The 27,369-nt window shown below is 44.6% G+C and overlaps 1 protein-coding gene across 1 annotated transcript; it reads right to left on the reverse strand.

Moving 5' to 3' along the window:
- Positions 1–1,217: 1,217 nt before the first annotated feature.
- Positions 1,218–26,004, reverse strand: hcn2b (hyperpolarization activated cyclic nucleotide-gated potassium channel 2b). The gene is made up of 8 exons (XM_077024183.1): positions 24,924–26,004; positions 21,990–22,413; positions 18,051–18,212; positions 12,961–13,179; positions 6,031–6,177; positions 5,666–5,906; positions 3,422–3,586; positions 1,218–2,106 (listed from the first exon to the last, which is right to left on the reverse strand). Exons 1-8 carry the CDS (start codon positions 25,838–25,840, stop codon positions 1,232–1,234), a joined length of 3,150 nt encoding a protein of 1,049 aa, XP_076880298.1. The 5' UTR covers positions 25,841–26,004; the 3' UTR covers positions 1,218–1,231.
- Between the last annotated feature and the right edge of the window lie 1,365 nt (positions 26,005–27,369).

Here is a 27,369-nt window from a genome sequence, read left to right on the forward strand (position 1 = left end):
CGTCCTGGCGTGTTTCGTAATCTCTAGGGGTTTTTCTTTCATACTGGGTTCACGCGCATATCCCCCACGTGCCCTGTCGTGATACAGCGCCCTTGCTGTGTGCGGAGCTGGGTCGGAACATTTTCGAGTGCAGAAGCCCACATGAACTGGGTTAATGCAGGGAGACATCACACACCGGATGCTGCTACGTTCTGTTCACATTAGTATGGAAAATATATGACTGAATACGAGTTCGCCAGTGTGAATCTGCATTAATTCACACTGAATGTCCACTAGTGGAATCAGAAGCACTTGGAATCAGCAGACACCACTGAAGTGTTGACTAAGTGTTACACCCACTAATATGAATAAATAAAAATGTATTTACAGTATTCTTCATTTTCACAAACCATATAGTCTTCACTTACATAACTCGTTTCCACTGTAGCTAAACCCATTTTTTCAGTTTTTTCATAGATAATAACTTAGAATAACTTAGGGTATAAATCCATCATTAAGGGTTGTAAATATGGGTGAATAATTATTTGAATATTTAAAACACACAGACACACACGCACACACACAGGCCTGGAAAAAGAATATGGTTTCTAAGGGGAAATCAAGGCAATAAAATTATATTTTCATTTCATTTGTTTAGACCCACAACCGCATTATTTCTGGCCCAACTTTGGTAAGGAGGGGTTAAAAACAAAGCCTTTAGTGAAAATGTGCATCAATTATACTACCATCTTTCCACTCATTTTCTGTAGCAGTTTTAAATATTGCTAAATTGTAGGTCAAAGGATCTTCTTGATAGACATGTTATAAAGAATAATGATTTTCTTTTTTGTAAAAGCTCACCACCCACCCCCATTGCATTGTTCAGACTACAGTATATGATGATGGGGATATTTTCTCCCCCAGTGTTTGTGAATACAACCACAATAAAGAAAGCAATTATAAAGAGGATAAACTATGAAAAGAAGCTACATTGATGTTTATGGTTGTGGGTACAACAGAAACATCTCAGTGATATTTAAATCTTCAATTTTACATACTTTGTATGATTATTAGGATGCTGTCTGTTGGTGCTAGTCACTCCCTCTTGGCAGCATTAGCATTACATACATTCTCATAGTGAGAGCCACGTTATGACTAAAACAGGTCAAATCCTGCTGAACACAGGATCCATCAGCATCCCCCCAAACCCATCCCCCTAGATCCACCCCCCCCCTCCCCAGATCCATCAAGATCACAAATTAGAAGATAATCTAGATCTGACGGGATGGTCCGTGTCTGGAAGGCTCGTCACCGAATCCTTCTTCGGTAGTCCCGAGTCCGGGATTGACCTCATCTGTGGGAGGGCGGCAGGTGGGAACGCTCCAACGGACATCTGGTGCTGAAGCGTCATCCTGGAAGGAATAGCAGGTCTGAGGGCCATGGGGAGGTTCTGAGCTGGTCCAATGGAGGTGGTGGACACTCGGGTGGAAGGGACTGGACTCGGAGCGGCCGCCTGCACCCCCTCTTGGGGCAGTGATGGTTGGGAGGCCGAGAGGGCCCGAGCGTCCTGGTTCATTGTGCTCCTGGGCCCTGCAGCTCTGTAAGTGGGGCTGGGGGTGTGCTGCTGCACCAGGGAGAGCTGGGATCCCGACGGCACCCCCATGGGGCTGGAGCCATACTGGAACGTTCGGCTGCCGGCGGCCAAGGGGCTCTGCATGGGCGTGCCGGCGAGAGCTGAGGCCAGAGCTGCTGTGGAGAACTGGGAGCCAGGAGGAATCTGCGTCCCAGGACTGGACACGTTCTGGACCACCTGGAATCGACGCACCATTTGGGGAGACTGGAGACTTCCGTGGCCAACCAAAGGGTTTGCCATTTGGGGACAGAAGCTCATTGCTACAGCCTGCTGGAGACTGGCGATGGCTGAGCTGGTTGGTGGCTGGCCAGGGACCATGGTACCGTGGGTGGACGCAGTCATGGACATGGCCCTGGGCCTTTGCAGGTCCACCAGTTTCACCATTTCTCGGTCATACTTCACAATCTCCTGAATCAACTCATTCTCACGGTTGTTAAACACTCCAGAGTTTAGGTCATGTTGGACTTTGTGCATCAGAATGGAATTCTTTTTGCCTGGAAGAGAGAAAAGGAGCACAGGGATAATATATACTGCATATTGTATATAACACTCCTTATAATTATGAAATTATAGTGTTGTACATGCTAGTAAAAATTGAGTGAGGTCTTTACTCCACTAATTAGAGTTCTAATAATAATTAATATTATTAGAGTTAGATATTCGATCTATCTCTCCATCCATCCATCCATCCATCCATCGTAGGCCTTGACCACTTGTTCAGTGCTACATGGGTTTCAGAAAGGATATATCCTAGGACTACAGGAGAATGCTGAACCCCCATTGAGTCTACTTTCTACTGAAGTTCTGATGCTGCTAATACTAACATGAGCGTGGGCATGTGGCCACACCATGACTGCTGCTCCTGGGAGGAACATGGCTATCTCTGAAATGGCCCACCACCCCCAGGGAGGAGCCTGGCAGTCTCCCTCCCTGTCCCGCTCTTCTACCCTGGCCTCTGACACGCACCGCTGCCTCTCCCATCCACCGGTAACCCAAGCCCTCTGCATCCACCTTCCCGTGTTGCTAAAGTCAATAGTGTAAGAGGAAGTGGAGCAAGGGTGTGGTTCCAAATTGTTGCCTTTCAAAGCGCCGAGTCGAGGAGGCACGTGCGTGTTCGGGACTCGCTCCATGTTTCGCTGAATATTGCCTCACTGTTGGGAAACGCAGGACTCGCGTCACTGCCGAGAAAGCACGAAGACCGCTAACCTTTATTTAGCTCGGTTTATCACAGTCTCGCTAACACTTCCCATAGCAGTGTCTAATGCCAAACGTCCAAAGGCGGGTCTAGCATAGCAGCGAGCCGTCGCTGTCTGGAATCCAAACACATCTGCTGGCTGAGCTGATCGTGTATGGAATGTGGCTGCCATGGCAACAGTGGCGAGGGAAGCTGCTGTGTGGGCCCTTGGTAAACAGCTGAGGTGGTCATGTGACAGAGTGACATCATCAAGCAGCACACTGACCTTGGGAGACCAGGAAGTCGCGGGGAGGGGGGAGGGGGCTGTGGAGGCCTGCATCGCTTAGCAAATTGAATGTTTGCATACTGTTGCTACTGGGTTTCCATTGTAAAAACAAACAAGCAGCGAGGAAATGCCACTGCCAAATCAAGTCTTGAATCTAAACATCTTAATCTCTACATCTTAATATCGTTCATGAATAATCAAATATCTAATAATAATCATCTCCCACGTGACCTATTGTTGTGTATTGGCTATGTTGCCATGTCATCTATAAACACACAGAAATAAACACTCATGAATGGGTGGATGGAAAGAAAGATAACAAAAGAAAGATAGCCCCGCCCACCCTCACCTATCCTGTCTAGTCTGTCGATAGCCACAGTCTCGAAGGCTCTCCTCATCATGGGGTACTCCTCCAGAACTTCGTTGAAGTTGTCCACAGAGAGAGAGTAGAGTCGGCAGTAGGTGTCAGCCCGCACGCTGGCCGTGCGTCTCCCGCGGGTCAGCAGGCAGATCTCTGACGGGAACACAGACGGGACATTTTACTGGAAGTCAGTACGGGTGAAGTTCTGCCTGCAGGAGCAGAACGCCGTCTGCAGCGGGTTTTTTTGCCCCACTTCACGTCATCGACGGTGCGGTCCGTTCCAGCTCCGCACCCCCCTGCAAATGCCACTATGGGGTAAATTCTGCAGCGCGATAAGACACGTGTGTCTTTGAATACTATGTAGTCGTTTCAGATTATCTTAACGCTAGACCACTAGTCCTGACCAGGCTTGAGAACTTATGCTGGCACACAATAGCTTCAGCTGGCCTGCTCATTTACCCCCTCTCCACTTCTCGAGAGTCGGCAAGGTCGTTGAGGTGGCACTGGAGCTGGGAGGAGCCGGTCCAATTATCGCACGGTCAAGAAAGCACTTTACAAGTGGGATGTGGCCGGACAGATATGGGGACACGCTTCAAACGCGAGTGCTGGCTCTGGTTCTCGCCACCTGATATCGATACCGCTACTGTTACTGTTGCTAGCAAAGATCTTTGTGCTGAGAAGAAAAGTGGACAGTGTGCAAGCTGTCAAGCTCAATAAATGTTTGGTTTCTTACTGCCACTGTATCTCAGTAAAAAAAAAAATCTGCTATGGTCCACACATATGGATTTATGATGTGTTTCTCAATAAATACATACGAGGCAACAAACATTAGTCATAGCTACAAGAACAGGCATTTCCACCACATTGCAACACTCCACTGTTATTAATTGTAAGATGCATATACTTCAGGACAGCATACAAATGTAAAGGTGACATTTCACAGGTAATGTCAAGCCAAGGAGCGTCCGTCATCATAGTACTTAAGCCTGCTCAGAGCGTACACGAAAACACCTTGTATTATGTGTTATGCTTGCTTAAAGGTAGAGAGCGAGCTAAGGTGATTTGCAATGCTACAAACCTTTATTCTTTGGAAAGAAATCTAAATTATGAGGGTAAGTATTAACTTTTATCACTGCGTGAGGTAAAGGGTATGATTTGTTTATGTGTGTGTGTGTGGGGGGGGGGGGGGGGGGGGGGGGGGTTCTGATGTGATGTTTACTGCTCAGTTGAGGAGAATAATGATGCTTCTTGTATAAAGAAGGACACAAGCTTGTGAAGCATTCCAGCTAGCCTTGCTGTCTTTTCCTACACTGGAAAAGACACAATCCTACACAATAGCAGGTGAGGCTATTTTGGGGCAAGAAGCCTTGTGCCTTTAAAATGCCAATGCATTTTAAATTCATGTGTCACCTACTTAAATCTCTTTTATATTGCCGTTTTCATTTTCGACAAGAGAAATCAGAAGAGTCATCCATTTGCTTAGTTTAACGCAACCGTATGGGCTAGACAATGTAATTAAGGAAAACCCATGGAAAATTATGCTGGCATCCTGATAAAGTCCTGCACACTCACACACTGAAAAAGTTGACTACCTAATCCTAATGCCCTAATGGTTTTTGGAATGGGAATCTCCACAGTTGACAATACTAATTGTTCTGTCACTGCCTTTCAGTTCAACTAATTAGATGTTATTAATCAGCCTTATTAATGTGTTTTGTATCCTCGGCTTTCCGTTCATGATTTCAGCTCCTAGCGTGTCCTATGCCATGGTGAACTCTGGCCCTTTCCTCTGGGCTGTGCTGTAACGGTTCAGCTGTGTTGTGGATCATCAGCGTTCCTGCTGGCTTCCAGGATCGTGCTGACTGGCAGCGAGATCTTTGTTGCGGAGAAGGCAGAGGTGGGAACAGCGCACGGTTTTGTGAAAGATTTTAGTGTCATTTGAGGTTTATCAATGCTCTATTTTTACTTAGCCAAGAACATCCACATTGCTCTGCAAATAGAAAATATGAAATGCCACAAAAATATTAGCTTGACTCGAAAACCACACGCATCAAACCTATAGCCCTCCTGCCATTTTTTCCCAGTCCTCTTCTTCTATCTCAAGTTTTTTTTTCCAGCCAGACAAAATCATTTCATTGGTTAAATCTTTTAATTTGACCACTCCATTGGTTACTTCAATTCTATTAGTCAAAACAAGAACGGCATAGCGAAATATGAAATCTCTATCCTTACCTCCAAAGTAAGATCCATCAGACAGTTTCATGCCGATGCTGCCCTTGGTAAGCACGCTCACAACTCCATGCTGGATGAAGTACATCTTCTTGCCAATCGTTCCTTCCCGAATGATATAATCCCCTGGCTGGAAGACCTCGAATCGCAGCTTTGTTAACATGGCTGTCACGAAGTTTGGATCTGCGTTTGCAAACAATGGCATGGACGCCACCAGCTTACGGCAATTGAAGTTGACAATTTCCTGTGAGGGGGAGAAAAATATCTCAGAAAAATCGTCTAAAGCCATGCACTGATTAAAGATATCATATATGTACAAACTAACTCGATTTCCTGATTAGTTTATAATGATTATAGTAGAATTTTACCTCTCTCAGCGGTTCATTTAGTTCCTCCAAAATACTCTCCTCATCGAACATCTTGCCTTGGTATCTGTGCTCATAGTAATCGTGGATCTTCTGTCTGAAGTCTGCTGGAAGTTTGTGGAAGGACATGTACTGTTCTACTTGCTTGTACTGAGGAGATCAGAAGAAGGGAGACGCCAAACAGAAGTCAGAGATCTTTCAGGCCATTTCTGCATGTTAGAGCATTTAGAACAGGCTGTGAATTTCCATGGCTTGGGCAGGAACCACACGGCTTATCATTACGTGGCTACAGAATTTGAGAGACAACTTAAGGTTGTTTGCTGAATGGGCTTTGTTTTGATTTTAGGATACATCAAAGTGAGATGTTATGTTAGCATTTGTAGGAGACATTTATAGCAGGTGTGGCAGCACGTGGGTTTCTGAGGTTGGCAGAGCGGAGGAACGCACGTGAAACGGCACGTGACATTTTCATTGCTATCCTGCTAAATATTTAACAATGTGGCTGCCGACTGGCATTTAATGTTTTATGTCATGCACAAGGAAACGTGTCATACATGATCAGCCTTTCCGGGTAAATCCCAAAATACCAAGCCACATGTGAAACAATGTTGATGTGTTTAAGACAAGTTCCTCACCAGTTTAAGACAGTGTTATATAACAGCTTATATAACTATGGACCTTTTTCCCTGTTCCTAAGTGAAGATGTGAGTGTGAGCATTAAAAAGCTGAGCTCTGTCCCACATGAGAGGAATTCTCATGCATGCTGAGGTCACAGGTCAATCCCTCCAGGCCTGACAACAGCTCTGATACCGTTTCCATAGCAGCGGTGGATCCGCCCCTTTCAGGAAGTCATGTTCCTTCGTTTGAAATGAACAGATTCCGTCCACTCCACCGTCCATGGAGAATCAGTAAAGCAGCTCATGAAGCACTTCGATTGATTACTTAATTAAAAAAGAAATGCTAAAACAAAATGTCAGCCTCTCGTTCTATAAATCCTGCAGGTTAAACATAAGGCATTTCAGCATTATTCAGTCGTGAGTTTAGTGTAAAAGCATTTCTCTATGTCATTAGAAAATGTTTACCAGAGGAACACAAACTGGAAGGCAGATAATGTGTATTGTGATGTGGCGGCTTCTCCCGAGGTGCTTGTTAACCGCAGGTTTCACGCCAGTGGAGTGATGCTCTACACTCTAAACATCTTGCTCTAAACTCCATGTAACATCTCTCACAGTGGCAGGAGGCAAGTGTTTGGAAGATCTCACACTCATTTTGAGAAACGCACTCTGACATGGTTGTTGTTGCTCTCTCCTTCCATTTTACATCTGGTCATTGTGCAGACTTTAGTGTGCATCTCTCTTTCTCTCTCTCTCTCTCTCTCTCTCTCTCTCTCTCTCTCTCTCTCACATAATATATATAGTCTGTGTGTATTTCGAAGGATCAGCCAATCACATGGAAGCAATTCAATGCATTTAGGCATGTAGACATGGCCAAGACGATCTGCTGCAGTTCAAACGGAGAATCAGAATGGGGAAGAAATGTGAATTAAGTGACATTGAACATAACATGGTTGTAGGTCCTAGACGGGCTAGTCTGTGTATTTCAGAAACTGCTGATCTACTGGGATTTTCACGCAGAATGGTCAGAAAAAGACAAAATATCCAGTGTTCTGTGGGCTCAAATGCCATGTTGATGCCGGAGGTCAGAGGAGAATGGCCAGACTGGTTCGAGCTGATAGAATGGCAACAGTTACTCAACCAGTTGTTACAACTGAGGCATGCAGAAGAGCATCTCTGAACACACAACACGTCAAACCTTGAGGCGGATGGGCTACAGCAGCAGAAGACCACACCGGGTGCCACTCCTGTCAGCTAAGAACAGGAAACTGAGGCTACAATTCACACAGGCTCACCAAAATTGGACAATAGAAGATTGGAAAAACGTTGCCTGGTCTTATGAGTCTCGATTTCTGCTACGACATTCAGATGGTTGGGTCAGAATTTGGTGTCAACAACATGAAAACATGTCTATCCTGCCTTGTATCAACAGTTCAGGCTGGTGGTGGTGCAATGGTGTGGGGGATATTTTCCTGGCACACTTTGGGCCCATTAGTACCAATTGAGCATCGTGTCAACGCCACAGACTACCTGAGTATTGTTGCTGACAATGTCAATCCCTTTATGTACCACAATGTACCCATCTTCTGATGGCTACTTCCTGCAGGATAACGCACCATGTCATAAAGTGTGAATCATCTCAGACTGGTTTCTTAAACACAACAGTGAGTTCACTGTACTCAAATGGCCTCCACAGTCACCACATCTCAATCCAATAGAGCACCTCTGGGATGTGGTGGAACGGGAGATTCACATCATGGATGTACAGCCGACAAATCTGCAGCAACTGTGTGATGTTATCATATCAATATGGACCAGACTCTCTGAGGAATGTTTCCTGTACCTTGTTGAATCTGCCATGAAGGATTAAGGCAGTTCTGAAGGCAAAAGGAGGTCCAACCAGATACTAGCAAAATGTACCTAATAAAGTGGCCAGTGAGTGTATACACATATGTTTGTGTGTGTATGGTCTTGAGATGGGCGCAATATGTTTCATTTTAGACACAAATAAATAAAGCGCGTGCACACACACACACACACACACACACACAACTTACAGTATTACATCATTCTCTCTAGCAGAGAAAGCTGATGATGGGAGGTGAAATGATGGAAATCCCTATTAAAAAACAATTTCCTGAAACCTTTTGTCACTATAATCTGCATGCAGTACTAATCTAATTGAATCTTAATTAATTAATCTTAACTGCATAAGAGCTTTGTCAAAGAGCTGAGCCAAATAAGCCAAAAGTCTTCTAAACGCCCTTCCTTATGCACACATGCTGGCGTCTGCCTGTCCAATACTCCAAGATGAGAAACCCTCTACTCTTTTCCTGCTCAACAGGATCACAATTACAATTAATTCTTAGAACCACAGGAAAGTGTCTTTAATAAGGACAGTTTAATCGGAGGAGACTGCTTCACTCACACGGAGTCCCAGTCCAAGCACAACCGCGTCCAGGCTAATTCACTAAGTTGGACAAAGTGTCAGTAATTTACTGTCTGTCTCTCTCGATCAGATCAACACAGATGTCCCTCCTTCACTGTGGTTCGTTTAATCAGGTCTGAAATAAGAAGGAAAGTTTACACCGAACAGTCAAACACAGTCAGCTGCATTTAAGTCAAAGTCTTTCTGCAGCTGCTGTAGAAACAGTCCACATGTGGGGCCCTTTCCCTCCTGACGGGCTCCAGACTCCCGCCCCACTCCAGCTTACCCACCTCAGTCATAATGGAGGTGTTGTACATAATCCTCTTCAACTCAGCATCCTAGCTATAATCTTTACTTGTATAATGATAACATGGCTTCTACATTAAAGAGCATAATACTGCTACAGTAATCATATTAAATGTCACCGTATTGACATTTTTATGGTAAGTGAATTTAACTTTGACAGGGTATAGTAAAGATTTATGGATGTCATCACATCATCTGTGGCTCAAAGACAGGAAAAGCAATCGCCCTTCGTCTAGAGGCAATCTCACAGGTCTCCTTATTGGAGGACAGCCACAGATATTGCGTGTCTTCACCGGGCTGAGCGTACCCACACCTCACAGCCAGGGAGAAGAGTATCTCACTGTGCCATTGCTGTTTGTGTACTTAGGAAGATCTGTGTTAAACTGACTTTGTCTCTAGTCGTATGGTTGCTTTCTGGAAATTATTCCACTGTTGTGTTGTTTAATAGTTTCGTTTTAGGCCTTATTTTTGTTTAGTTTTTTGTGATATTGATTAATTACTTTAATCACAATTAATCACTTTCACTTTTATTAGGATGGTTTTATACCATATACCTGTAAGGTGTTCATCCCTGTAAACGTATGATGCTACTTTTCTAACTGTAGTACATGGAAACACAGCCAGAATTCGTGGCAGCACCATGTCTTGTCCAGGATCACTTGTGTGTGGCTCTAAATACCTCACTGGAAGTATAGGGGGTGACTGTAATTTCACATGGCCGTTTGATACAGAATCAATAAGTCTCAGCAAGATTGCTAAGAGACTTGCACGTCCCCTGGGTACTGGAGGCTGATTGGCCTGATGTGAGTCAAGCTAATTTACCTTCTAAAGACTCTCACTGTGGAGGGGACACTGTTTCATCATCGCTGTCAGCAGTCAGAGAGAACGATGCTGTTATGTAAGGGCTGATGTACCCAACACAGCGCCACCCTCTGGCAGGGCAGGGCACTGCAGGGTGTCAGTACTTACACAGCAGTGGAAGACTTTGACGTGATTGGGCAAGAGGGTGGGGCGGTGGGTCAGCAACGGACAGTGTGTGTCTGTGTCATTGCACTGCAGTTTTGTGTAAAAACGGGGACTGAAATATACACTCACATATACAAACACGCATTGCATGCACACACCCATTCACACACACACTCGCGTACAAACTCACACACACATTCTGTTGAAGTGGACCATGGTGCCAGTGAGTCAAGCAGAGGCTATAGATAGACCACAGATCTTTATATCTCCGTATCACTTTGTGTGCATGTGTGCGCGCGCACGCGTGTGTGTGTCTGTCTGTCCATGTGCTTGTGTGAATGAGCTGTGCTTTCAAGTCTAAGAGTGTAGAATACACTGCAGAACATTCTGTTGTTGCTGAACACACCGTGCATCTGGAAAATCAAACTGGAAGTGTAAACACTCGTGTCCAGCGTCTGTGTCCACACCATCCAATACAAAGCACCCTGACAAAGCTTCTTCTCATCTGACACATGTTCACTATAAATGCCTCTCTGCCACATCTGAATGTAAGATGAACTCCATTGTCTTATACCAGCTTGCAGTCATAGTGTATTGATACCCAGGTCCTGGTACGGGTCTGGGATGAGAACTCCCCCACCATGCACAGAAACCCTTGTGCATGTTTGCTCTAAGCCATGGAGACAGAGTCTTATCTTGTCTGAAGAATGCCTTTAGCCCAGGCCCTTGCGACCATTCTGTGTCTGAACTGCGATAGCCATTCTGGTATCAGACTGCAGGCAAGTTGCACCGGGGGTATCAACCGTCTGGGTATCAGATGGATGGCTGGGGGTGTCCGGGTATCAGCCGTTGGGGTATCAGACGGTCGCCTGGTTATATGCGTGCATCAGTCATTTGGTTATCAGACATCTAGGTATGTCTGTGTGCCAGTCACGCCACAGCAGTGCAGGACGATGTAAAGAGAAGATCCTTCCGCCTGTGGGGGTACGAAGACCTACAGAGTGCACACGTCAGCCATGCCAGTGCAGCCAGACTCTGTTGGTGAAGCTGGTGGATCGGATTATGGGAGCTGGTGGGGGGGATTATGGGAAAGGACTTTTCATTTTGGTAATTATACTGCAAGGAAGGTCATGTTTCCTGATATAGATTAAGCCTAAGCTATATTAACAGCAAAAACAAGGATTTGCACAAGGGAATCCCTGTAAAAAGGACAAACCAAGGCTTAATATGTGACAAGAAAACAACTGCCTCAGTGAACATCCACTTAAAAGTTCAAGTTCATTTATCACTCCCTTTGTGTGCATACTGTACAAGCAAGGCCCACCAACATCCTAGTGGTGCCTCACATTTCAACACGCTTTCATTTCTGATCAATCTCATTATAAGTTGTTTGGCTGTTGTGGTTGTTTTGAGTGATGTACTGGTAGCCTGTGGTGTACAGCCATCCCACTGAATGTATAACACACCAGATTATCCACATCAGAATGACACATAATGTTATAGACATGGCTAGACAAGGTCTTACCAAGCAGCACAGACTGAAAGGTCAGTCTCATCAGCTGCACTCATGGGTAATAAATTCACGGTAAAGTTGTACCTCCAACTAATAGGTGGCACATGTAGATGTTTCAGAGGGGTGAAATGTGGGTTGTTAACATGTGTGTCTCACATGTGTATATAAGGAAGTGAGAGCAGAGTCTATATCTCTTCTATAATATCTATGGTATTCACATCACTGTCTCTTCTATAATATCTATGGTATTCACATCACTGTCTCTTCTATAATATCTATGGTGTTTGCATCATTGTCTCTTCTATAATATCTATGGTATTCACATCACTGTCTTTTCTATAATATCTATGGTGTTTGCATCATTGTCTCTTCTATAATATCTATGATATTCACATCACTGTTTCTTCTATAATATCTATGGTGTTTGCATCATTGTCTCTTCTATAATATCTATGGTATTCACATCACTGTCTCTTCTATAATATCTATGGTGTTTGCATCATTGTCTCTTCTATAATATCTATGGTATTCACATCACTGTCTCTTCTATAATATCTATGGTGTTTGCATCATTGTCTCTTCTATAATATCTATGGTATTCACATCACTGTCTCTTCCCTGGCAGTCTCGGTGCATTGGGAGATACAGTGTCTTTCTCTGAGGTCCCTCTGTGACCCAGAAAACACAATGATTGCTGCACTCCAGGAAAACGGCGGAGGGGAATCCACGCCTGTGAAGAAGCGGAACCAAAACAAGTGTGGAAGAAGTCTGACGGCACGCCAAATAGCCAATGACGCGAGGAGAGGCCCTGCAAAGTGGCCACGCTGCAGTAAACAAACGCCAGATGCCAGCATCAGCATCAAAGGGCCTGCCAATCAGCACGGGAGGCGGAGCTAGCAACGGATCAGACGAGAGGGGTGACAGATCGGGGAGGATGCCCAGAGTTCTCGGCCGCTGATGCGAACACACGTTCGGCGCTAAACAGGCGACGGCGGTCTCCTTTGATCTGCGGAGATCAAACGGCGCCCCGTGATACGGGCGTCGGCAGGTGTGTGGGAAGGGGGAGGGGGGGAAAGGGAGGGGCGTGTGTGCGGGGCAACACCCACCTTCTCCTGGTACTGTCGGCGGGAGGAGTCCAGCGACTGGATGAGGGCGGTGGCGTGGCCGATGAACATGGCGTAGCAGGTGGCTCCCACGATCATGCTTAGCATTGTGAGCCAGATATCAGACATGCTCTCCGGGGCCTGCCGGCCATAGCCGATACACAGCATATGGCTCATGGCCTTGAAGAGGGCGAAGGAATACAGCTCACTCCACGAGTCGTTCTGCACACACACACACACACACACACACACACACACACACACACACACACACACACACACACATACAAACACACACACACACACACACACACACACACACACACACACAGAGAAACACAGACACAGAAAAGGTACAGGGGGTATTACTGTATCTGGATCAGCGCCAGTGCCTTACAAAGGCTTTGTCTATGATGCAAAACCTCATACGTTGTCTTGGTAGGAGCTCTTCTCGTAAAAAAAATAATAAATAAACCAACGTAAACAAACAAACAAAAAATCCCAGTGCTTAAAAACCCTAAAGTCTGTGCTCTGATCCTGTTCTCACCTGACTTATTCATGACTCACACCCATTCTTAGTTTTAAACCAGTGGTCAAGCCCTTAAAATGGACCCGCTGCCTCCTTCTCTCGTAGACGTCGGCTCCCAGCAGACCGCACCCTCGTTGCGAGAGACTGATTTCTCCTGGATCCGCCTGATGAGTTCAACTCCAAATTTCCTCATCAAAATTTGCATTTATTGCAACTCAAGGGGGGTTTAGTAGAGTCGATGAGCACACCCGTACTGTGGGGGTAAAGTCAAGGAGGCAATCGACTCTAAATGAGATCTAGGGAGAGGAACATTGCATGGAGGGCTGATGGGTAATTAGGGGAGCTGCCTGGGCGAAAGGATGTTGCTGAGGTTTGCAGTGAAATCGTCCTCCTGGATCACTGCCCGAGGAGCGACACCAGAACATGGCAACCTTCAGCCGGTGACAGAGGTGGGCAACCAACACAGCAAAGCAAGTGTTCATAACCATTTGGCACGCGTCCGTAGAGACGACTTCGCATTTGCAAAAGCAATATTTCAACCAGCTAATGTGAGAAAGACACTGCAATCAGGACCAAGTAGGTCCAGAGGTTTGTTCTTGTCCTTTTTGAGAGGCTGTTAAAGGGCTCATTGAGAAAACCCAGAAGGGGACAGAGTGTTCTCTGTTTGGAGTGCTTCTTCCCCAGACCCAACACTAGTGCCAACACGTTGCCGCTTTTCGCCGTGAAGACTACAGGAAACCCAAAACAAACCCGAAGAGGCAAACGACCAGCCAAAGGGAGCATACGGCTAAAGCTAGCATAACTAACATATTGTATCTGAATCCTCCTGTAGTTGTTTGCACTCTGAAACCGATCCCATAGGATCGGCTGTGCTCAGATCAATCCGCTTCGTCGATAGGCCAGGTCCACGGGACTGCAGCAGTGCCCTGAAGCCGCACGGGAAGCATCGATCGGTGCATGACTGGACCGCAGGACAGCAGCATGATGCCGGTAGACTTCGCACATGCCCGGGGAGACGACATGTAAACGTTCTCGTTCGATCACTGCGGTCCACGCTCGACTTCGCCTGTGTTTCCCTCCAGCGCCAACATTTCTGTCGCCAAAGGGTCATCTTGAAACCATGAGATTAAGCAAGCATGTAATAACCACGTAATCAGTTCAAAAAGGCAAGGGCCCAAGCGCAGTTAGATTAGCACTAGATTAGATTAAGAGATGAAGGGGTCAAAGCAAGTCAAGAACTGCAGCTGTTGTAGCTTAAGCAGCCCTGAGGTGGTGTAGCCTCCATGAGCAACGAGAAGAAAACCATCCAGTTGCTCCGTAAGCTTGGCCATACTGGAATAAAACCATAGACTACTTCACTGAAGGTCACTGAACATCTGGCTAGATTGTACAGGATCTAAAGACAGAAGAAAAGACTGAAATGTATTTGGTCCTTTACTCTCATGTGTTCTAATGACTCAGTGAGGCCATTGCAATGGATCACATAATTGAATAAATAATTAGGCCTAATTAGCTGTAATTCAAGACATTTTTCTGTGATTGCCTGCCTGCTAGCCTTTGTGTTTTAGTTAATTCACACTTTTAGTGAATTTGCGTGTGCAAGCGTCTGTACATATGAGAAGGTGGAGAGAGGGAGAGAGAGAGAAAAAGAAAGAGAAAGAGAGAGAGAATGAGAAAGAAAGAGATTGGGTGATTAATATTGCAAATCTGCATTTAGGTGGAATCGAGCATTTAACCTTTCACACATCTGGTCTTACAGTCAATAAAGGAAATACAATATTTGAGTGGCAAGGCTCTACTGGAGTGATTATTTTGGGTTCTGTGCATTATGGATGTATTAGAAAATGCTGTGTCAAAGATCACAGGGTCCAGATGGATCAAAGAAGATCAAAGGGGTTTATTTGAGTAGCATTGATCTGTTCAACTGGAAGTGAGGTACTGTGCAAATTACACCAAGACCATGTAGCTAGATTTAGATCTAGATTTAGATCTAGATTTAGATCTAGATTAGACATATGTAAGTTCCTAAAAATGTATTGTTCATTTCCTTGTTCATAGGGATTTCTTGAGGTAATTGTATTAGTCGTTCAGGGAAAAGGTCTCACTTGTACAAAGCACTACTCTTATGCAGCCACACTGCTGTCCTTGAGGAAAATCCATATTGCACTTATTTTTTCACCTTGGATATGTTAAATTGCAACTATGCTTCCCACTTTCAGTAGCTTGCATCGCCAGTCACTGCTTCGTACATCGATCTTCATAACATCTTCATAACATCGGTCTTCATTCAGTCCCACCATGCAGGTTTTCCATAAATTTACAGATCAGTTTCAGTTTCATAGGACTCAACTGCAGAATTGGGGAAACAAGTTGTACATGTGTATTCCCTCTTTACCACATCTCAGCCAACGTAAGATCTAGAAGGACCTGTGTGATCTGTTCGCCACCAGCCACGCGGCCGAGCAGCGCCGAGCAGCCAGTCCACACAAGTCAGTGCAGACCAGAGATGTCGGAGGTGGCTTTTGCGCTAGGACTGAAAGAAATATCACTGCTTGCACCCTTACCTGCATGTAAGGTGCCTGTTCGCTGAGTGGAAAAGCCTATAGATTGGCAAGAGGGCAACACATTTGCCCCTGCTTTATCGACTGGTGGGGCAAACACGAGCTGGAGATTTAGCGGGATACCGCTGCTAAGAGTGAGCTGGGATACACATGCTAACCCGTGTAAGCTTACTGAGTTCTAAAGTACTTCAGGAGAAATTCATTAGAAAATAGAAACTGTCCAATTCCATCCCATCCACACTCATGAGAGTTTAGGTCCTGCCCTACAAAAGTCCACTGTTACTGGGTGGAGATGATGGAGGTAGCACATGGAGATTCACCAGCAGGGGTGGAGGGTGGGGTGTGTGGGTGGGTGGTGGATAGGGGCAGTAAGACTCTGGCACTGGCAGGATGAAATAGGTGAGAGGAGCAGGTGATGACATCTGCCCCCCACCCCCACCCCACCCGCCACATACCACAAGATTAACGCTGTCAAACCCTGATGACACTGGCCAGCTATTATCTCTGCATCACATATCTGAGTGGGACTAAAGTATTGCAAATAAACGTGCATATATCTGTTCTGACATGTTCTAGAAACATGTTTTTTCTACAATTAGAGTGTGACAGAAACGATTGATTTTTCTTTGGATGAAGACCATTTTCATTTGATGTCAAATGATGTCCGGGTTTGTACCTCGCTGTGCTAAAAGAACGCTCACACCAGCGGGGCGTCAGGAGTACCTACGAAGGTGAGAGCGGAGCCGTGGGTTATGCGGTGGACGGTGGCAAGGGAGAGCCACGCCCTCCGCGCTAAGTGACAGGGCCTGGGAGGTTTAGCTGCGCTTTCTCTTCATGAGTGTTATAACTCGTTTCCTGAGACAGCGGGGAAGTACGATGACTAACCATCATGCTCGGAAGACAGATGGAGGTTTTAATGTACAAAGGGTCAAAAGACAGGCAATGGCCAGAGGCAAAAATACAAAACAAAACACAGATTACTCATAAACAGAGCAGGCACAAAAGCATAAGACAGAGAAACAGGCATAAGTTAGAATGGGAAAACAAAAAGTAGGTAAACACACAGAAACGGCTAGACGAGACAAACGAGACTTCTCTAGACGAGAAACACTAGACGAGACAAACGAGACTTCTCTAGACGAGAAACACTAGACGAGACAAACGAGACTTCTCTAGACGAGAAACACTAGACGAGACAAATGAGACTTCACAACAACAAACAGGGAGGTAACCTCATGTATATACGGAATGATAAGGGAGACAACAAAACGCAGGTGCAACTAATAATCATGGAATAAGGAAAGAGCTGGAGGATTGTGGGGAATGTAGTCCGTAGGAGGCCAGTCGGAGGCTGAGGGTGTGACACTAAGAGATGGGTGAAGGAGCCATAGACAATATTCAAGTACAGGTAGTTGGGGGAAAAACAACTGTGACTCAAACTAATGTAAATGCATCTTCCTTCTAAACCCATAGAGGTCTACTCCAATACCAGCAACATGATCAATTATATTAATTATTAGTCATTATTAATATAGAAATGAGAAAAGTTCAGATATACAGAGAGCTACATATTAATTAAACATCAACAATTAATCTGGACCCCAGAGGGTAAAGACAGATTGGACTAAAGGGGAAGACAGAGCAGAGTGTAAATTTTAACTGTTTCTGAGCCATGAACAAAACTGTACGAAGCGCTGGAGTCAAAGTCCATAAGACATTCTGCCGTCTGTCGGCATCCAGACCAGACCAAGTCTGCTCATTTGCTTTTCACATTGCTTGTGAACGTGCTGTTTAATGTTAAAGCCTTGATAATGCTTGACAGAGATACATGAACCTGTCAGCTACACAGTAAGGGTTAAATCACAAAAAAAATGTAGCAAAACTTACATGTTTAACATCACATTTTAACTACTGGTTTGAGAAATGCAGAGACTGTGCAGTGTGTTCGAGGTTGCTGCAGTGAGCTGGACGTTCTGCAGTGTGTTCGAGGTTGCTGCACCTACCACCATCTTGTTGAGGGAGACCCAGCAGTCGGAGGGGAAGTCCTGTAGCATGGGCACCAGGAACTGGAGACATCCGTCCCAGTGACACAGCAGCAGCATCATGCCAATCAGGTTGATGATTCGCATCACAGCGCTCGCCAGGTCATAGGTCATGTGGAAGATCTGCCAACCAGAGAACTCATCTCAGACGGAGGGACAGACAGGAGGCTCGGAACTGGTGCAGGTCGTGGGGGTTTCAATCCAGTAATATAAGCCTGAAACACCGGTATAATTAGTTTGCTTGTTTGTTTGTTATTGTGGTTTTTATTGTGTTTATGTTATTATCCTCTGACCCGTGAAGGCTAGCCGTAATTTTTTTAAATGCATAACCTCTATATGTGTTAACATGAGACTAGTTAGTATTGGTCACAATTTGAAATGCCGCTTATTATTAGGTTTCAGGTGTTCAGGCAGTATTCAGGCAGTGTTGGGTAGTGTTCAGGTAGTGTTCAGGAAGGGTTTAGGCAGAGCTCAGGTAGTGTTCAGGCAGTGTTCGGACAGGGTTCTGGCAGTGTTCAGGTAGTGTTCAGGTAGTGTTCAGACAGGGTTCTGGCAGTGTTCAGGTAGTGTTCAGGTAGGATTTAGGGAGGGTTTAGGCAGAGCTCAGGTAGTGTTCACGTAGTGTTCAGACAGGGTTCTGGCAGTGTTCAGGTAGTGTTCAGGTAGGATTTAGGGAGGGTTTAGGCAGAGCTCAGGTAGTGTTCAGGTAGTGTTCAGGAAGGGTTTAGGCAGAGCTCAGGTAGTGTTCAGGCAGTGTTCAGGTAGTGAACATCTGGTGTTCAGGCAGCCCATGGAACATTGAGGCCAGAGTCAAGGGGAACAGTGTCCAGGAGTGTGTGCAGTTTGTTTGTGGTTACAAAGTGGAGAAGCCTCCTCCTATCTCCGAGAGCTCTGGCTCCAATCCAGTGTCACGCCTTAGGACAGTTCGCAGAGCAGTGGAGACACTTCCCCATTGTTGGAGCCAAAGGCTTCGTCACACCTGAGAAAAGCTAAGTGCCCTAGATAGCAACCGGGCTATAGAGTTCTCATATAGAGACAAGGTCATAGTTTTATCACACAACTGTCTGCTGACTAGGGCCTGCAGTCCTGGGTAGAACTGATCTTAGAAATAGGTGGAAACCACAACTGACCGACTGTAGAAGGTAAATAACACCAGCCAAGCAACCCAGTCCCTCTGAGGCTCAGAAAGAGATGGGTATAAAACGGCATGCTCGACTTCTCTAGTCTGACACATTTGAAATGACTCTTCCAGTAGGAAGTAACTTGCGCCTCACTAGATAGACGATGCAGCCATATTACTTATATTAACAGACTGAGGAGCAACAGATAAAATAGACTGTTTTTATTCTGGACTTTAAGCCCCCAGTGCGAATTTCCTTATGTGAACAGTGCGGATTTTACAATCCTTTTAACCCCACGTCCAGATGAACGGCAGCACTAACGTGCCATAACAATCACTGACATATTGGACGCTGGATTATTCGCAGTCTCCTGATGTTCATTATTAACTGGTGCCGAAAACGATGCGGTTAACCACAGTCGCCGGCCAGGATTATTACGGTTCTGGATATCAAAGAAATAGTGTTTTCCGCAATGTAGTCTAATGATAGTAGCAAAGTTAAAGCCACTGGTTGAGACGGAAGGTTGATTGAGTAATGACTAGTCATGCTCGAGCCACAGTGGCACTGTGTAATCAGGAGACACGTCGTCAAACTGTTGAAAGCATTTAACAATGAGTCAGTGTGACTTCATTGAAACTGTATTGAAATTGAAGGCTAGTATTCAGTGTGGGTATTACATTTCTAATAGCATACTGGTGTTCCCAAAGGTTACCATCTGTTACAAGAGTCTGCACTTCCAATACTGCTGCATTAAGATGTACTCATGTTTGTAGTGTTTAAGACAAGTCATTATTTCAAGCTACATTAATTAACCCTTAAAGCCTAATTAACTACCTGAATCCAGTGTTCAATTAAACCACAACAGAGATTGCTGAATACCATTACTGATCAAACAGACTTGAGGTAAGTCCACCGAGGAAGAAAGATGGTTTAACACCAGAGGCGGTCTTTGCATAGAGGCGTGGCTAGGCAACTGCCTTGGGCCCCTCCCACTGCAGCCCACTGTAGGGGCCCCCTGACTAGCTGACTTATTTCTCGCATATTAATGTTGATGGGCCCCCTAGCTAAATTCGCCTTGAGCCCCCAAATTTCTAAGTCCGCCACTGTTTAACACAGATGGGTTTAAATCACATGAGAATGAAAAAAAATCTGAAAACGTCACTGTAAAACTGGTAAAGGCGTTACCATCTCGTGACAATATGTCCCTTACTAGTACTTCAGTACTGGCAGTGTTACAATATGAACATTAGTCCCACCTTCAACTTTCTGAGAGTTTGTTGAATTACCTTTTGGTTTCTTTTCTTTCATTCTCTTATCTTATTATTATCATTATTCATTATCTTTACTCTCATTTTCATGCGCAAAGACTTTCCTGTGTATCTTTCCTGGTGAAACCCAGTTTTGGTCCCCATTTCTGGAACTTGCAGTGATGTGTGTTTTTCCCAAGCGCAGATGTGAGAGTGACTGTGGAGGCCTTGGAGGACCGGTGGAGATGTGTGCCCTTCCTGCTCCTCTGTGGCCAGCTCTGTGGGCACCCACTTGGCACAATGAGGAGAGCCTTCCACAAAAAAACTGCAGAACATTACATGGTGTCAGGAGGCAGAGTTTCATGGCAGACCACAATCCAAGAAAGGCCTTTATCTTCTCTGGTGCTGTTACAGGATTGCACTGCACTGCACTAACTTAGAATGGAGCGTAGAGGAATCTTGAGGGAAGAGAAGAGAGTTGGTCGTTCAGCCATTTTGTTTGCTGCCATCACTTTGTGGATAGGATTCTGTGCACTGCTGTGGCCTCCGATCAGACTTTTAGCCTAAAGCTAAAGTAGAGAGGTCATTGTAATTGGTACTTTTGTAAAACTGCAAATCTAAATTTGCTTCTATTGGTACACCGTTGAATAAGAGAAAGAGGAATAAGGAATGATCTGGCTAGTGCAGAGTGGGTAAACAGATATGGGGTTCGTAAGCACATCACACCTTTATCACTGCCACTTTTCATGAACCCCCTTTATGCTCTATAAGTGTGCAATTATGTTCAGTATGTATTTATGTCTTTATCAGCCATCTTTATGTTTTGTAGCAGTATACTCCTACGTCATCATGTGTAGTATGGCACAGTGGTACCAAGGGAAGCCCTTCTGTGTTGGAGGAAAACTGCTGGACACTAAAGAGGGATATTCCTGAGGTCAAATATAGGCAAACGTCTTACACTATACATTTCAGAAGTATATTTGTGCACATTTTAAGTGTAATAACGCACTTCTTTATAACTAAGTAATATGGAACTACTGTAAAACGTACGCACTGAAAGACCATTTGTAATAGAAGAATCCTAAAAATTCAAGATCAGCATAAAACAATAAACAGGTTCACTTATTTTGCTTTGTGATCAAGAAGGCTTCAAATTTTGTTGCCCAGTGTAATTTGTCTACTCCATATTCATTGCAATAATTTTAAATGTAAAGTAGAAAGGTATTTTTGGGTATGTTTTTTTTTTATCATGGTGACCAAAGGTTAGTCTAACATTAAAATAGATGCAAACAACAGTGCTGCATAGCTAGGATTAGAGGTAAATAAAATGTTTGGTCCTCATGTAGTCTTTGGATTCATGCAGCTAATGTTCTCCGTCATGCCATGAAGTTGGACGAAGCATGTTTTATTGCAGACATCGAGCGTGCTGTGACCGGTCACATGACCAACATCCAGCGGCTGTTAAAATGTCACAGTTGTGCCCAGTGCATCTTCATGTGTGTAGCCAGGTGCAAGATAAAGACTCCACTCACCTCCTCCCACTGATGGATGTAACGGATGAGCCTGGAGAGTCTGAGGAGACGCAACAGGCTGAGGATTTTGGTGAAGCGCACGATCCGCAGAGCCCTGGCTGTCTTGTAAACCTCGGAGTCCATCCCTTTCTCCACGATGAGGAAAATATAATCCACCGGGATAGACGAGATGAAGTCCACCACAAACCACGTCCGCAAATACTTCTTTTTGATCTTCTTGGGGTCCAGAATGATCTCGGTGTTGTCCTCAAAGACGATGCCTGTGCGGAAGTTGAGCACCAGGTCCATGAGGAAGAAAGTATCCGACACCACGTTGAAAATAATCCAAGCAGTGGTGGTCTCCTCTTTGAAGAAGGTGATGCCCACAGGAATGATGATTAAGTTGCCCACCATAAACATCAGCATTGTGAAGTCCCAGTAGAACCTACAGGGTGCAGACGGAATCACAAAGGCCTTCATGTAAGTGAATGAAGCCTAGGGGAGTGGTTTTACAGTGGCCAGAAGACAAGAATGCAAAAGACGTACAGGAAGTCATATTTTGAAACAACCAGATGTCAGTGATTGTACAGTACATAGTGTGATGTTAATACTTAGTATGTGCTAAGGAACGTATTTAAGACAACAACAACAACGTTGCTTTCACCATTGAGCTTCAAAAGCCTCAGAAGGCAGAAAACAACCCAGAGGATGTATTTTTAGGTGCATGAACCAGCAACACTTGATGCACTTGGGGAAGCAGCGAAAAAATCAAATGTGTCAAGAAAGACAAAATTCTGACAGCATGGTCTAAATAAGGATGGCATTATGACAGGCACGTGAGTGAAGGCTTAAAGTCAGCACCACAGACAGGAAGAGAGGCTACACTACAGCCTAAAAATGACCACTCCAAACGAAAAAAATAAAACGAATTGATTTTCCCCTTAACATTCTGGCAGTTGTGCATCTCGACGTCACACACAGTGCAAAGACATACACACATTAGACTTTAAAATAGACCTAAATACTAAATACGTGTGAGCTGTAAATCGCTGCACTGACTTGAGGATCCTGTCAAATGAACGTGCCGAATAACAGCAACGCACGCGACGATCATGAAAACACACGGCCTCGTTCATCATGGCCAGAATAACAAAAATATGATTAGCACTGATATAGTTAAGCGCTTCCTGACTGCTCAAATGAAAATGTCAAATTATTTGTAATTTAAACAGCAATTATTACTTCATATTTGATGTATGATTGTAATTTTAAGTTGTTAAACATAAAACTATATTCTGCCGTTGCCAAACAATCCATGGTGATTTAGGTCAATTCTGTTCGGCAAACAGGCGGACATTTACGACAGTTGGATGGCTTTGTTCACGTCCCTTGGCATTCGGAGAGACTCCAGGGTTACACCCTATAAATAACCCGAGCCTTGAAAACGTGCACAGAGACACCGAAAGCGAGGCGTCACAGAACCGATTCCAAATGCTTCGCGTGCTATAATATTTTTGGTGGTAAGGAGAGGCTAATATATGTACCAAGTATAGGTTCCATATTGTGTTATCACACTGTGCAAGGTCATGACAAGGACGTACATCGGCACGAAGGTGAAGAAATTAAGATATTAAGCAGAACAATCCTGGTGACTATGGTTTCTTTTAAAGGGCGTTCAATGTTTATCGATGACGATAGAGCTGTCCCTGGTGCTGAAATCAAAAACTTATATACGCTCCTTTATTACCATTCTAACGCAAAAGTCACCAGCATGGTATGTTTATTATCAGTAGCCAATTCCCCGTCAGAATATGCTCATTTCATCACTAGCTGAATACGAAGTCAAAAAGACAAATCTTAATCTTCTTACTTCTGCCTGTTTTACACTATGATTTCTTAAGAGAGTTCAGTTATGGGTGAAACGGTGCAGCTCACAAATAACAGAAAGTAGCAATCCGTATGATTACAAGTGATGTAAGACTACGATTGTTTTGTGGTAAAGAATAAACTTGATCTTATTTAAAAAAGCGTGCACCAAAACAAATCGAGAAAGAAAATAAATAGTAGGACCACTCGACAGGGGACGCTTTAGAAGATCTTACAAAGCTATTTACAGTGTAATGGGTTTCGAATGTTTTGTGAACGACGCATCTCCCATTTGGCGAAAGGCGACGGCAATTGAGGAACGCCCTCCTCGTTCCGTGCGCGGAGACACAATCACGAGCCTATAGGCCACAGAGGAGAACTAAACACAGAGCGCGAGATGTTAGAAAACAAACGAACCCGTCAGTGCGAAACAAACTTCGACGTGTAATAGCAACGCGATGTGACAGACGTCGCTCAAACATCTAGGCTGAGGTTACTCGTAGTAAAATTAAACCAAGAATTACACTAGAATGATAAATGCGCACTGTGTACAATAAAGACAATGGCGGAGAAAAGGATGTAAGTGCGTGAACAAGTTTTAATGGCTTGTCTCTTAAAGACTTTGTAGTCTAATGTGAATTTTTTCCAGATTTAACGAATCTTTCCCCACTTCTGATAACATATGCGTGTGGCTACGATCAAAAAAGTTTAGGTATTTTGTCCTTGAAATTAGATCGATTCCCTCTTTGCGTCTTATCAAATTCATTCGAAGCCAACATATTCCACTATAGTTGTTACATTAATCTAACACATAACCCAATGCTTAGTCGAAAAGGCATTGGTTCTAACACAGACGCAAATTATGTGTAATTACACAAATTAGCCAATTCTTTTTGAATTCATAATTCAAAACTAGAAAATGCAATGATAACACATCACATTATAGTTTGTTGCAGACAAGACTAAACATGATAAAGTATAGACCGAGGTATAATAATAATGACAGTAGGCTACTTGGCTTTTCCAACTCTTCACCTGAGCAGCCTATATTTTCCTCCGCAGACTGTTATTTACATGTGTAGCTCCTACCTGAAGTCACTATAAGGGTGGATAATCCAGTTGCCTGCTGATTTCACACGTTCTTGCTCTTTTTCCACTGCCTTCTGGCTCCCAAACATACGCAGAGAGAATTTATTAACTCCAGGTTGAAGCATTGAACTAAATTGTTTCTGCATATAAGTTTGACTGTCTCTGGGTTCTCCATCATCCCCCGCGATCTGTCCATCTTCAGATTTGGTAATCGTGACAGGATTTGGGGACTGTTGGTTTGGGTTGCACGCGCTGCCCTGAACAGGCCCGGACGGCTTTCTGCTCGGGGCATTTGAAAAGGAAACTCGAGAGTCCTTTTTATCCGAAGCAGTGGTGACCCCGGCAGTTGTAGCTCCTATACTCGTGGTCTCTGCCCCTTGTCCCTGGGTCAAGGAGCCGACCGGAGTAATGGAGCCGTCCATGCTAGCGGTTGTGGAGTGACACGCGGATGTTTTTGTGTCGTCGTCAGGTGCTTGTCCACCTGTCTGCTTCTGCTGCTTACGCAGAGTTGAAGGCAGGCTCATCGCAGCGTCTCTCCTGCAATCTCCGTTTATTACACATTTCATACCGATGTCATCCTCACCTTCCACCCCAGCAGCCGCGGTCTTCAAGCCTGTACCAGCGGTTTTGTCTCCTCTGCCCCTGCTAACCGAGTCGCCAAGGCCGGGGGCATCTCCCTGGCACAGCGGAGGTGAGACTGGGGCGCCTCCACACGAGACAGGCGCGGGCTCCTTGTCGCGTGAGAGACGGAAATCATTGTTGGAGTTCTTGCTCACCGATGCCGTTGCTCCCCCTCCTGGCGTTACATTCTTCATCTTGGAGGAGTCGAGAAAGCCCCCGCTGTCCACCCTCCGAACCTGTCCCGCGCTCTGCTGCCGGGATCTGTGGTCCTCGTCTCCATCCTCCGCTTCGTCCATGACGGTAACTGCGTTCCGCTCGCGGAGATGAACGCTGTGGCGGCCAGACTGCGAAGGCGGAGACGTGGGTTGTAGCTCACAGTCCTTGCTGTTCCACCCAGTGTCACCAGCACCACCAGACACCACACCAGTCGCGTTGCTATGGATGCAGGCGCAGCCGTACACACCCGCGTCCTGTAACAGTCCCCGTGTAACCCAGCTCCGTGTAACAGTCCCCGTGTAACCCAGCTCCGTGTAACACTGGTCTCCTTTCATTTGAAGTTATTTTGTAGCAAATAAATAAATAAACAAAAATAAGTGAAATAGAGTGAGCAGGTGGAATAAATAGGTCATTATGTCACTGTATTAGTATTAGTGATAGTAGTAGAGTAGTAGTAGTAGTAGTATTGATAGCAGTAGTAGTAGTAGTAGTAGTAGTATTGATAGCAGCAGTAGTAGTAGTAGTAGTATGAGTAGTAGTAGTAGTATTGATAGCAGTAGTAGTAGTAGTAGTAGTAGTAGTATTGATAGCAGCAGTAGTAGTAGTAGTAGTAGTATTGATAGCAGCAGTAGTAGTAGTAGTAGTAGTAGTAGCAGTAGTAGTATTGATAGCAGTAGTAGTAGTATTGATAGCAGTAGTAGTAGTAGTAGTAGTAGTAGTAGTAGTATTGATAGCAGTAGTAGTAGTGGTAGCAGTAGTAGTAGTATTGATAGCAGTAGTAGTAGTAGTATTGATAGCAGTAGTAGTAGTAGTAGTAGTAGTAGTATTGATAGCAGTAGTAGTAGTAGTAGTAGTATTGATAGCAGTAATAGTAGTAGTAGTAGTAGTATTGATAGCAGTAGTAGTAGTAGTAGTAGTAGTATTGATAGCAGTAGCAGTAGTAGTAGTAGTAGTTGTAGTATTGATAGCAGTAGTAGTAGTAGTAGTATTGATAGCAGTAGTAGTAGTAGTAGTAGTAGTAGTAGTAGTAGTATTGATAGCAGTAGTAGTAGTAGTAGTAGCAGTAGTAGTATTGATAGCAGTAGTAGTAGTAGTATTGATAGCAGTAGTAGTAGTAGTAGTAGTAGTAGTATTGATAGCAGTAGTAGTAGTAGTAGTATTGATAGCAGTAGTAGTAGTAGTAGTAGTAGTAGTAGTAGTATTGATAGCAGTAGTAGTAGTAGTAGTAGTAGTAGTATTGATAGCAGTAGTAGTAGTAGTAGTAGTAGTAGTAGTAGTAGTAATGGGTTACATTTTGGTGAGGCTAAGATTGACCTTTGTGTGTGTATATATAGATAGATAGATAGATAGATAGATAGATAGATAGATAGATAGATAGATAGATAGATAGATAGATAGAGGCTCTACATCTGAACATCTACATCTCTTACTACTCAGTCAACTGCAGCACACCTGGAATTTTATACATACGTACCTTTAAACATAATTCGCTTGCTTTGTACAGTGCCGTGACCCTAGTAAGTTCTGGATGCCCGTATCTGACATTGGCCAGCAGGCCAGCAGTACATAAACGACGAAGAACGGTTGTCCCTCGGAGAGGCGCCGCCGC

The sequence above is a fragment of the Brachyhypopomus gauderio genome, chromosome 12, assembly GCF_052324685.1.
Source record: "Brachyhypopomus gauderio isolate BG-103 chromosome 12, BGAUD_0.2, whole genome shotgun sequence".
Classification (NCBI taxonomy): Eukaryota; Metazoa; Chordata; class Actinopteri; order Gymnotiformes; family Hypopomidae; genus Brachyhypopomus; species Brachyhypopomus gauderio.